Source organism: Kryptolebias marmoratus, linkage group LG12 (genome assembly GCF_001649575.2).
Source record: "Kryptolebias marmoratus isolate JLee-2015 linkage group LG12, ASM164957v2, whole genome shotgun sequence".
In the NCBI taxonomy this organism is placed as follows: domain Eukaryota; kingdom Metazoa; phylum Chordata; class Actinopteri; order Cyprinodontiformes; family Rivulidae; genus Kryptolebias; species Kryptolebias marmoratus.
In genome coordinates this window covers 6,438,581-6,450,035 of record NC_051441.1, presented here as the reverse complement: position 1 = coordinate 6,450,035, position 11,455 = coordinate 6,438,581, and the positions used below count along the sequence as shown (strand labels likewise).

General features: G+C 40.4%; 1 protein-coding gene across 1 annotated transcript in view; it reads left to right on the top strand.

Moving 5' to 3' along the window:
- Positions 1-5,537: 5,537 nt before the first annotated feature.
- mafk (v-maf avian musculoaponeurotic fibrosarcoma oncogene homolog K) overlaps positions 5,538-11,455 on the top strand; it is a 10,055-nt gene continuing 4,137 nt past the window's right edge. Inside the window, exon 1 of the mRNA XM_017433542.2 lies at positions 5,538-5,770. Coding sequence (XP_017289031.1) covers positions 5,724-5,770 — 47 coding nt within the window. The 5' untranslated portion in view covers positions 5,538-5,723. The remainder of the gene's footprint in view (positions 5,771-11,455) is intronic.

Sequence of the window (11,455 nt, the reverse complement as noted above, 5' to 3'; positions counted from 1 at the left end):
CGGAATGAAAAACTCAAAAAGTTATAAAATGCTTAAAGACAAAAAACAATGGGTATAACATTTCACAAGTAAAAAGAGCATCACATGGAGACTTTTGGAGATAACAGGAAGGAATTCTGCTCATAAATCACGCTGAAAATAATTCAGAGAATCTAAGCTAATCTCTGTAATTAAGGGACAAAGCTGAAAATGTTTTCTGAATGGTCCTCAGGCAGAACTGTGTAAAAAACATGCATTCAGCGTTTAGCAAACAAGGCTCCACATAAGAAAGTAAAAATCTCTACGATATTATGCTACGACAACAAGAAAAATTCCTTTCAAACATCCAGAAACATCGTTGCCCTCATGAATTCAAATGTTGATTTTCCCTTAAAGATTTCCACCCCTGATGCTAAAGAAAACCTGTGCTGTTCATTTTGTTATTATCTGTACATGTTACATTGAAACAGCAGTGATTCCAACCAAAGTGTGTTCTTTTTAAAGGATTTCCATTTCTGAACAAAAATCAAAGAAAATCAAAGCTTCTGAGCCTCTTTTGCTTTAATCCTGTCCATATTTAGTCCCACCCTGCTTGGTGTCAGTGAACCGCTCATTCCTTGGACATTACTCAGCAGTGAGGAGATGATCGAGTACAGAAAGAGCTCAAATCCACTTTCATCACTGGTTTCTTTAACTTTTGTTTTCCCAGTCAGAGGGATCTAGTTTAGTGCAGCTGCAGGGTAACCTGCTCCAGCTGCTGCTGTAACTCCTCCATGTTGCCTCTCCATGCAGCTCAGAGCTGCCAGCTGCTTACATAAAGTGTTTTCACATTTTGGTGAAGTCAGTGGAATGTCCAGTGAAAGCTCTGAATTAAATCCTGTGTCACATGGGAAGTCTACAAATGTGCAAAAACAATTCTTGGACTTTCAGGATGACGTACGGCTCCCAGCGATGCCTGCTGGGAGTTATTTCTGAAAACAACTTGATTTAGAGTTGAGTATTTTTACTTTCTGTGTGAACATTATCACCCTCTGCCAGCTGCATCATTAAAATGATCTTAGTTTAAAACTCTGGTATGAAAAATGGCGGGTGATATGCATCCCTTCAAGGAATGCTAGGCCTTTAATGCTCTTAGATCGGTTTTAGACATCGTGTGTCGTCGGTGTCAGCACTTTGCTCACTAATAACTGAAAGCAGTTGGAAGAAAAACCGATGCCCTTACAACAGGGGGCCTCTTTGTGCCAGATCAGATTTCTGCATTCAACAGTCTGACTCAGAAAGAAAAAAAAAAAAAAAAAAAAAAAGATGAGTGACTCAGTGTTACTTCCTGTAATCCAAGCCCGCCTGCAGAGAGTGCAGACCCCACAGCAGGAGGATCTAACAGAGACCTCAGTGAATCTGGTGCACGCTGTCTGCAGGATCTGTTGTGTTGGACACAACAGGTTGGTATCAGAGAATCTGTGGTGAGTCTGCTGCAGGCAGAGAGACAGTAATTACTGGAGGTAATGTAGAAACAGCTGGATCTCTGACTAATTCAGAATATCAGTGATGCCCCTGCAGAGGTTGGGTGTCATCTTTTTCTTAGTCAGTCTGACTGTGCAGGAAACAGAATGAAACACGTTTATCACCTGCCGCCAAAAGCCCAACGGTGAGGATAAATATTTAACTCGTGTCTGTGTATGAGTGTGCATGTCTGTTAGCAATATCTCATGAACCACTTTTAATGAAATTTGCGAAACAGAAGAACTCAATATGGCTACCACAGCCAACCTGTCTCCACAAAAATAGCTAGAACTCTGTCAGTTTTAAAGATATTGACTGTATGTTTTTGTTGTGGTAGTAGCTGAGAGTCATCCATATTTGGAGCACTAACAGATTACAGGATCTTTGTTTCAAAATTTGCCATTACCTATTTGGACTCAAATCTGTTTGTCTGTTAGCAAACTACTTCCTGAACCACCTGACTAGTTTTAATGAAACTCAGAAAGTAATCTGTGGCTGTACGTCTAAAACTGATTAACTTCTGGAGGCCACCTCAGTCAATCGACCTCATAAAAACACAAAAAACGGCTACAATTCAGTCAAATTTACAGATAATCTGCTAAAATTACCTAAAATTTGGTAATAGCTGCGAGTGATTCACAGCACACGCTCTGAGCTTGACATCGTGCGACATCCAGAAGATGTCAGTTCTCTCCATAAGATGATCTTAGTCTAAAACTCTGGAATATAATAAATTCTAGGTCTTTAATTTAAAAACATGGAATCCCATCTTTTTCTGAGTCAGCTCCTTTCAAATTAAATGCAGTCACGTTTTATGGAATCTCAGCTTTACTAATGGTAATTTACTTTGAATTATTCTAATTTGATGTTATCTCATCTTCAAAAAAAAAAGCTAATTTCATCAAATCATCCATATCTTAATCTAAATGGACTCAATTCATCATTTAATCATATCAAAACTTGATCATCCAGATATCATTTTAATCTAAGACAATAAAAGTCTCGTCTCTTCTTTCTGGATTGATGTCATCACATTTGATTTTGTTTGAAAACAGCTTTGGGTTCACCGAAGGCTGCATGCATCATTGTTCAGAAGAAATTCTGTGTTGCTGTTTGTGGTCACCGTGGAAGTGATATGAGCTCAGAACCCAAAGCCACTTACTCATCGGGTTTATTTGCTCTTTTGGTCAAGAGCATGGTGCAATGCACATGAAACAATCAGGCCCACCATCTTTTGTAAACAACTGGTTCCACATGTGATTCACAGGCTCATCTCCTGAGTCACTTTCCACCAGTGCTGCCTGAGCGGAACCATCAAACCTAACAGCCTGCTAAAACGGTGCAAAACCTGAGTAAAAAAAAAAGACAAATCTGAGGAGTAGTAGGTTTTCCTAGGAGGTCTTTATGAATTGCATAAGAGAATAAAAGTGACTCACTGTCTCCAGTAAGCAGTGGTTTGATCTGATGTCATGCTCTGAGCGAAGCAGACCCTCCTTGCAACACAAGTTTTATTTCTAATTATCCAAAAACATTGCAGTGAGAGAATCCACGTCATCATTACCTTACTAATCAACCACGAGTAATGGAGTATGTAAAGATCATCTGACACAGTGAGAGGGCTTTTCTGTGTGTGGGCTTCCTCTTTCGCCTCTCATGCTGTTTTCTTTTTTTTTTTTTCTAATCTCTATTCAAACCAAAAATAGCACCATAAAGATAAAGCATCACAAAGCAAAAGTGATTCAGTAATGAGGCTACTTTTGACCTAACATGGACAATGACAAAAACAGTGACTATTCACTCTGACTTAGAGTGAACTGAACTATTTAGCAAAAGTTCAAATAAAGTTTATGTTTGGAGTTTTGATAAATATATTTGACATTTGTCTTTATGGTGTTCGGTTTGTCAGCACAAACCAGTTGAGATTAATCTGTCAATATGTTGGTCGATCCAGTTCAGGAAGGCTGTAACAGCTAATTTGATGCAATACTGGCTGAGGGTTACTGACAACATATACTCTGAGCGGAGCATCTTGTGATATCATGACATTGCACAAACACATTTTCATGATTTAAACAAAACGGCTACACTCTGTCATTTCTCATTTTAAGATGATTTTAGTCTAAAACTCTGGCATGAAAGGCGGCAGGTGATACACAATCCTCCACAGAATCCTATTCTGAATGTATTTTACATTTCTGTAAAATCCATTAACAGACCTGTGGAATATATTAGTTTGTGATCTTTTTTAAGAGGGAAACTTCTTGTTTGAACTGCTGTGACCCTGAGTTTTAAAGTTCAGCTGTTCTGAAACTACTCATACTAAAACTCTGAACTGAAATCAATAAAAGCGGAGGCCTTATAAGGCTGAAAAGATTCTCCTCCAGCACTTAATTACCCAGAATAACTTGTGACATTCCTAACTGCAGTTAAAATGGGAGAAATCCTGTGACTGCTGGGCTACTACTCTGCATACTTTTCTCAGGAATGGAATGTTGCTGTTGCTTCCAAAGTCAGACGGAGGAAGAGGAGGAGGGGGAGGAAAGTCTGTGTTTTCCTTCTGTTGGTGCAGATTTCTGAATACCTTACAGTGCAGACCTGGCTATAAAAGGGTCCACTCACAGGAGGGGGAGGGGGTGAGCCGACAGAGAGAGCAAAAACAACGAGAGAAATTACATTTTCTGTCAAAGCGCAGCGAGACTGACTCTGCTGAAGAAGCTAAAACTGAGTGGTTCTAGTCATGAGCAAAACATCAGCTAAAAGTAACGAAGGACTAGCTGTCTGAGGGCTGAGTGACTGAGCTGAAAACTGATGACGAAGCTGCAACTGAGTTGTTAAAGCCGACAGAAGCAAAACAGTAGCTAAAAGCTAAAAAAGGGTCTAGCAAAGCAATAGCAAAAAAAAAAAAAAAGCTGAAAAGTAGCTAAAAACTAAAAAGGCAGGAAAAAAAGCTAAAACCAAAAAAACTAACTAAAAGGTAAAAGAAACACAACATAAGCTAAAAGCTAAAATGAAGCAAAACACTCGGTAATAGCAAAGCAGTAGCTATAAGCTATAAGCAGCAAAAGGCTAGCTAAAAGCTAAAAAGGAGCAAAATATTGTCTAAAGGGTAAAAAGCTAAATGCTAGCTAAAAGCTAATAGTAGCAAATGGTAATTGAAAGAAGCAAACACTAGTTTAAAGCTAAGAAGGAGCCAAAAAGTAGCCTAAAGCTAAATGTGTCTAAGTAAGAAAAGCAGAACAGTAGTTAAAAAGGAGCCAAACATTAGCTCAAAGCTAAAACAAAAATGTCAACAGCTAAATCCTCTGAAATGCTACCCAAAAGCTAAAATTAGCAAAAGGTTGATTAAAAAGCATCAGAGAAAATTAGAGAATTGCTAAAGGGACCAAGTGTATGATCTGGGTGTATTTCTGTGGGGAAATATGTGTAAATAAAGTTAAATATTTTAGGAAATATAGAAGTTACAAAAACCAGAAGTCACAGCTCCTGTCTCCTAAATGAGCTGGACATTTTGCAGACATGAAGGCAACAAAGTGTTCAGAAGGTAGACTGCAAAAAAACAAAACAAAAAACAAAAGTGTGGAAAAGTAAAAACAGGAAACCAGGAGTGTCACAACTGAAGACATTTAGAAACGCGCAGTTTTTCCCAACATGAACCGATTAGTTTTGTAAAGTAAGCAGAAGCCGCTTCTATTTATGGCCCCCCGCGCGCCCCCCTCCTCCGTCCCAGACTGACGTCAGCAGAAAGTTATTTTCATGAATGGAGGGGGCGGTCACGAGGAATCGGTGACGTCAGCGCTTGCGGAAGCAGAGCGTGGAATGTTGGTACATTGTTGTTGTTTTGTAGTTAATTTAGTACGAGGATCGGCCGCTGCGCGCCTGCCGCCTTTTGACCAACTCTGTCTCCTCCGCGCCCGGACCGGGGACATACTCCGACACTTTCTTTGCTTCTGGCTTTAACACAAATACCCGCGTTCACTGAGGTGAGGTTCCTTTTCCTTTTTTTTTTTTTTTGCCTTTTTTTTTCTCTCTCTGGAAGATGTTTTGACATTCCTCTCTGAATTGCTCGAGTTTCTCACGGTGACATATTGGCGCAGGCGGGCGGGCGAGCAGGAGGCAGGCTGGGGCCACACATGACCTTTTTAATGAAGTTGATTTTAGCGCGTTTTGGTGGGGTTTAAAGTTCACTTTTAGATCTTGTTTTGCTCGTGCGGACACGTGTTGTGCTGGAGAAACATAACACAATGTCCAAAAATGTGGCTCAGACCCACGGAGTTGTCGCGGATTTAAAGTGAGTAGCTATTTTCTTTTTAAATCAATATATAATTAGCTACAGAATGCTAGAGTTTCTTTATTAAGATTTTATTTTTTCAAAATCCAGCAATTTTAAAGCACTTTAGTGTTAATTTGATTTGTTAGACAGCTAAGAAGTCATAAAAATATTAAATAAATTATAGTTTGCGCCAAGGGCTCTGTATAGATTGCATTTGAACGCATCATTTTGGCGCCTTGGAACCAAAAAGGGTTTTATTTATTTATTGTAATAAGTTTTTTTTTATTGAGCTTTTGGGAGGTGAGGGGGTAAAAAATGGAAGTGAAATAATCCAAGAATTTCCTGCTTTCTCTGTTGAAACTAATTAATGCGAAGCGGTCCTTTTCGCATCCCTGTAGGCTCATTCTGTCACCTTCCATTCGATATAGCTGTTATGCAAAAACCTCCCAGCCCTGCTGCTGACACTGGGACCAACACGTGGTCTGCATTTTAGACATGTGGGACAAAGGGCACCGCAGAGACCACCGGGGCTGCCTGCTCGGAAGGAGCACATTAAACTATAAATCACTCCGATGGAAGAAAGCCTCTTTATCTCCGCGCTTTGTTCGCCTCTAAATCAACAGGACTCTGGGCTAAAGATAAGGAAGCCATGTCCTGAAAAGTCTCTGGTGATCTTCATCTTGTGGCTCCTTTTTTTTTTATTTTTTTAATGCCAGTGGAAAATATTAGGTTCTGAGCAACTTGTTCCATTTAGAGGTGCCACAGATTAGAGTCTGATTAGGTTTTGTCCCTGGTGGGCGCGCGGAGGAGGGAGCGTGTGCGCCTCTGTCATGAGGTTAACATGTGGCTCAGTCACCAAAGTGATGATGTCTTCTTTGGATGGAGAAGTTGCAGCAGCTGACTCATTATTCTACCACCAGAGCTCGCAGGGAGAAACCCCCTCCTCTGCAAACAAACAAACAAACAAACAAACGAGCAAACAAAAGGAAACACGTTTGTTTGGTTTGTCCATTTTTTTGCGGGGCTCTGGTGGATATATGCAAACAGCATGGGGTAGAAAGTATTTTGTGGTGAAATGTTGTGAAAGTGAAATAGCTGTGGTTGCTGATTGGATGACTCATGTTCCCTGTGATGAGTTTTTGTTCTTACTGGAAAAAAGAAAAAAGAAAAGATGTCAAGTGTTGATTATTGACTTTGGAAACCTGTGATTTTATTTGGCATGCGGAGAGAGTAAACAGGCAGTCGGAGGCTTGTGTGTGACCAGATTCTGCATCCTCGGTTACTTCCTGTCTGAGACAGCTCCATTTGATTGTGTGTCTGTTAGCAAAATATCTCATGAACCACTGGACGGATTTGAACAAAATATGTCGAAAGAAATCACTGGATGTACATCTACAACTCATTAACTTTTGGAGTCACTTCGATTCAAGATGGCTGTTGCAGCCAACTGACCCTAAAAAAAAAAAAAACTACGAAAATAGTTATAGCCTACTGCAGGCAACCACACAGCTATTGACCTAAAATGCGGTGTGGTTGTAGCTGAGAGTGATCCTCAACACATTACAGTAGCTTGTGAAAGATATTTGTTTAGAATTTTGCCATTAACAATTTGGAGGCGACTTTATCTGTCTGTTAGCAAAATATCTCATTAACAACCACATGCGTTTTAATGAAACCTTTAGGAAATATTCATTGAATGCACCTCTACAACTGATTATTGTTTGGAGCAAACCCAGATTAAGATGGCCGCCATAGCCAACTGGATCTAATAATCACAAAAATGGCTATAACTCAGTCAACTGTAAAGATATTGTGCTAAGATTTGGTGTGTAGCTGAGAATCATTTAAGATATTTGCCTAAAACTTTATCATTAACTGTTGAAGTCAAGCTTGTTTGTCTGTTGGCAAAATATCACATGGCTCACTGGATGTATTGTGTTGAAACTAATCAATGGATGTACATCTACACCTGATTAATGTTTGGAGTCAGTTCAATTCAAGATGGCCGCCATAGTTAATTGGCATTAACCAACACAAAAATGCTTCTAAGCCAAAATCTAGAGCTCAAACTTGACATGGTAGTAGCTGAGAGTCATTCTCAACACGCACTCTGAGCACAGGCATCCTGTGAGATTGGAGGTTCTTGGTCTGAAACTGCAGCATGAAAGGCAGCGGGTGATATGCATTCCTTTCAGGACTGCCAGGCCTTTGATTTGAAATGTGGGGCTGATGGGAGTTTGGCAAATCCGTGTGACTCAAATTGAATGTGATCAGTAGGACAAACAAACATGTCACGCTGTTCCACCCGGCCTGTAACTGTGCCAGCAGTGCTTGTTTTTCACACTGATGCAGTTACCTCCAACTATAATTCAGGGTTTTAGGAAACAGTCGACATTTCACCTCTGATTCAGTCGCTATTAATGTTGAATGTAAGAGGTGAACTGTAATGTTTTTTTTTTAATGTACTCCCCGCATTCTTGACATTTTTGTGACTCCCGGCTACTGGGAGAATATCTTTTTGGTGGGTCCTCCTCCCTTCCCGTTCGAAGGTTCCGGCTGATCACGCCAAACATTTCCAAGGTTCTCTGTACTTTTCCTTCCTCTCCTGTGAAACAACGGGATTTTCCAGGAAACATCAGATCAGGAGGGTGTGATTCCCTGCCGCTGGTCGTCGCTTTTACCCGTAAACAGCGTGACTCACGCCACAGAAATGCTCTCCATTTCCTCTGCAAAGTATCCCACCAAATGTGCTGTGCTGGAGAAAGAGCAGCCTAAAAGCACAACTCAGTCAGGAGAGAAAAAAAATCTCCTCACCTCTTTAAAAAAAGTGCAAGAAAAGCTTTCTCAGAAGAATGTAGCGGGCTGCCAAAGTACCTACGAGTCTGCTTTATTGCTGAACTCATACTTTCAAGCTGACGCACACGTACAAAAAAAGGAAAACAAAGACAAGTCGGCTCTGTGTTTCGCCTGAAGCAGGAACACACAAGTCTTTGATAAGCTGTTTATTTTAGAAGACTGGGACTCTCAGTAACCTGCTGGAACGGAGGTGCAGCCATGATCATAACACAAACACGGTGATACCTGAGTTTACCTCACAGATACTGAGCTACAAGTCGTCTTCAAAGCTTTTTGCACATCCATTAAAATGGGAATCAAAGGTTCACTCCAAAATAGCTTTCGGTTTCAGTTATTCATCATCATCCTTAATACAGAAACAGTATTTTACCATACAAATAAAACCCAGAACACAGAGTAGAAGTGTTATATGTTGTTTATGATTCCTCCCTTAAAGACTGATGGTGAATTCCTTACTTACACACGTGCACACAAGCTGCTTTAGATTTGATTGGACAAGCAGTGGATGTCAGACGCTTCTGAATTCCAGACATTTTGTAACTTTTGCGTCCATTTTTTTTGCAAGAGGGGATAATCTGAATCCCACCCCCACAGCTGGTAGAATGGACATGCTCAGAACGCACGTCTTCTGCCCTCAGAAGACTTGCTCGCGTCCACGTGAGTCTCTGCACATGTGTTCACTCAGGAATGTGGTTTTGTTCTTTTACCCGCCATCTGCGGCTTGTCTTTGAAGTACTCACCCAGACTGCCTTTCTTACCCCAGTGAAAAAATCAGCCCGAGTTGTTTTCTTGGCTGTGTTGAGAAATCCCGACTGTCTCGTCTCGTCTGTGTGAGAGGACTTAAAACTTTTTGAAACGGTCGAATCTCGATCATGAAAACCTTGCGTTTGTGCGAGCTGCCAAAACATAAGCACATGCTTAAAGAATTTAAAGGAAACAACCTGGCCTCTTGATTCCGGCCGGAGGCCCCCATGTATGAAGAGGAGGAGGCCTCACACCACTTTTTCTCAAAGAACATACCCAGGGACCCCCTCTGATGCAAAAGCCACTCAAAAATAGCCTTTTTTGGGGGCCAACTTGCTGTCAGGAAATGCTTTTATTTCACTTCTTCATATTTATTTAAAGCTTCTGAAATCTTATGCAGTTCTCTGCAGCACACATGAGTAAAGACACCGGAGTGCACCAGATGTCCTTTAAATGTCTAACCAGAACTTTATGCATCGCTGGTTTAGCACCTTTCACGTGTTTTGCCTCTGTTTATTTTCCATTTGAGCTATTTTACGGGCAGTTCCTGATACTTGAGCGTAACATGGTTCTTTTTTTCACTTTCAGACAAATTCTACAAAGTCCTGAATGAGCACAGAGCTATGTATAGAGCCTAAAAAGTGAAAAACATGATAAAAATCACAAATTGGACGGCCACACCCAGAGTTGTCCACGAAAGCTTTCAGCTCAGAGAGAATATTTGTCCTCTCACTGTGGTATCACTTGTCGCACTCTCACCTAAATTGATTAGTTGGCAGAAATTTGTCGTCAGCGTGAGCTAAATATATCCAGCAGAGTTAAATAAGGGCATTGAGCAGCTCAGGGAAGCCCAGCGTAAGAGGATCCGAGCGGAGAGAGACGGCCTTAAATCGATGGTCTGCATTGTCTAACAGTGAAAATACATCCGTGACTATAAAGGAAACTATTTCCCTTTGACACTGCAGCTCCTGGAATTTTCCACAGGCATCCTGCTCTGTAAAGTTCAACATAACTGTAAATGTTGTAGTGATGTTTTAATGCGTGATGGGGAGGCAGAGAGGGGTGTCTGTGTCAGATTAGAGGATCAAACGCTACATAACGCTGGATTCAAGATAACAGGCAGAAGGTAGGGAGGGAGCACATAAACAACAGGAAAGTTATCAGCAAATAAGGTTTTCTTCTTTGTACTATATAAGGGCTGTGCTGCTGTTATGAATGAGACTTGTTTACCCTTTTAGTGACCATGTGACTCATGCTCCCACGCCCATTTTCAGGGCGTTTCCATGGTAGCTGTTCAGCACGGAACAGTGGACTACAAGTCAAGCTTGAGGGATGTTTGCCGCACATTGAATCACAGCTTAGAGCTCTGGGTGTTTGTTTTTGTTTCATCTTTCTTTCTTTTTTTTTGTATGGTCATAGCAGCAGCCTGAGAAGCATGTGTCTCACTGTGATGGTGAGCACCAAGAGGATTGTTTAATGAAAAAAACTGCCCTGGCAGAAAGCTGCTCTATAATAAATATGAGAAGGATCACACATTTGTATTTTTAGTCTAGTGGTCTAGTGAACTATTTTGGCCCACCTTCTTCTGTTAGATAAATACAAACACTGTTCAGTTTGTGTTTAATGATTTTACACTGCCATCTGCTGGTGTCTGTGGGACTCGCTCTCCAAAACACTGACATAATGTGTCTGATGTAAGTAACCCTTAGATAGAGAGAGAGAGAGGAAGTAATTTTTGCTGATCTGTTTTACTTTATATTTACCACATGCACAGATTCATAAGTACTAGAAGAAGTAATTAGATATTAAGACTGAGTATAAATATTAATGCCAAAAATATTCACTAGTTTGAGTCCTTCATCTGAAATAATTGTCCAACAATTTTTTTTTTTCCTGAATTATATTGTTATGACACATTTTTGGATTACTATTCATGATACAGTCATGTTTGAGCAGCATGGTCAAGAGAACCTCTGACACCTTTATTATTTATTAAACAAAGTCATTTTTTATGAATTTCTTCCTTAGTGTAATAAGACGCACAATAAATAAGTTGAAGTGGGAAACTAAGTGCCATGTTTGGGGAAATGTTTTCTCACCAAT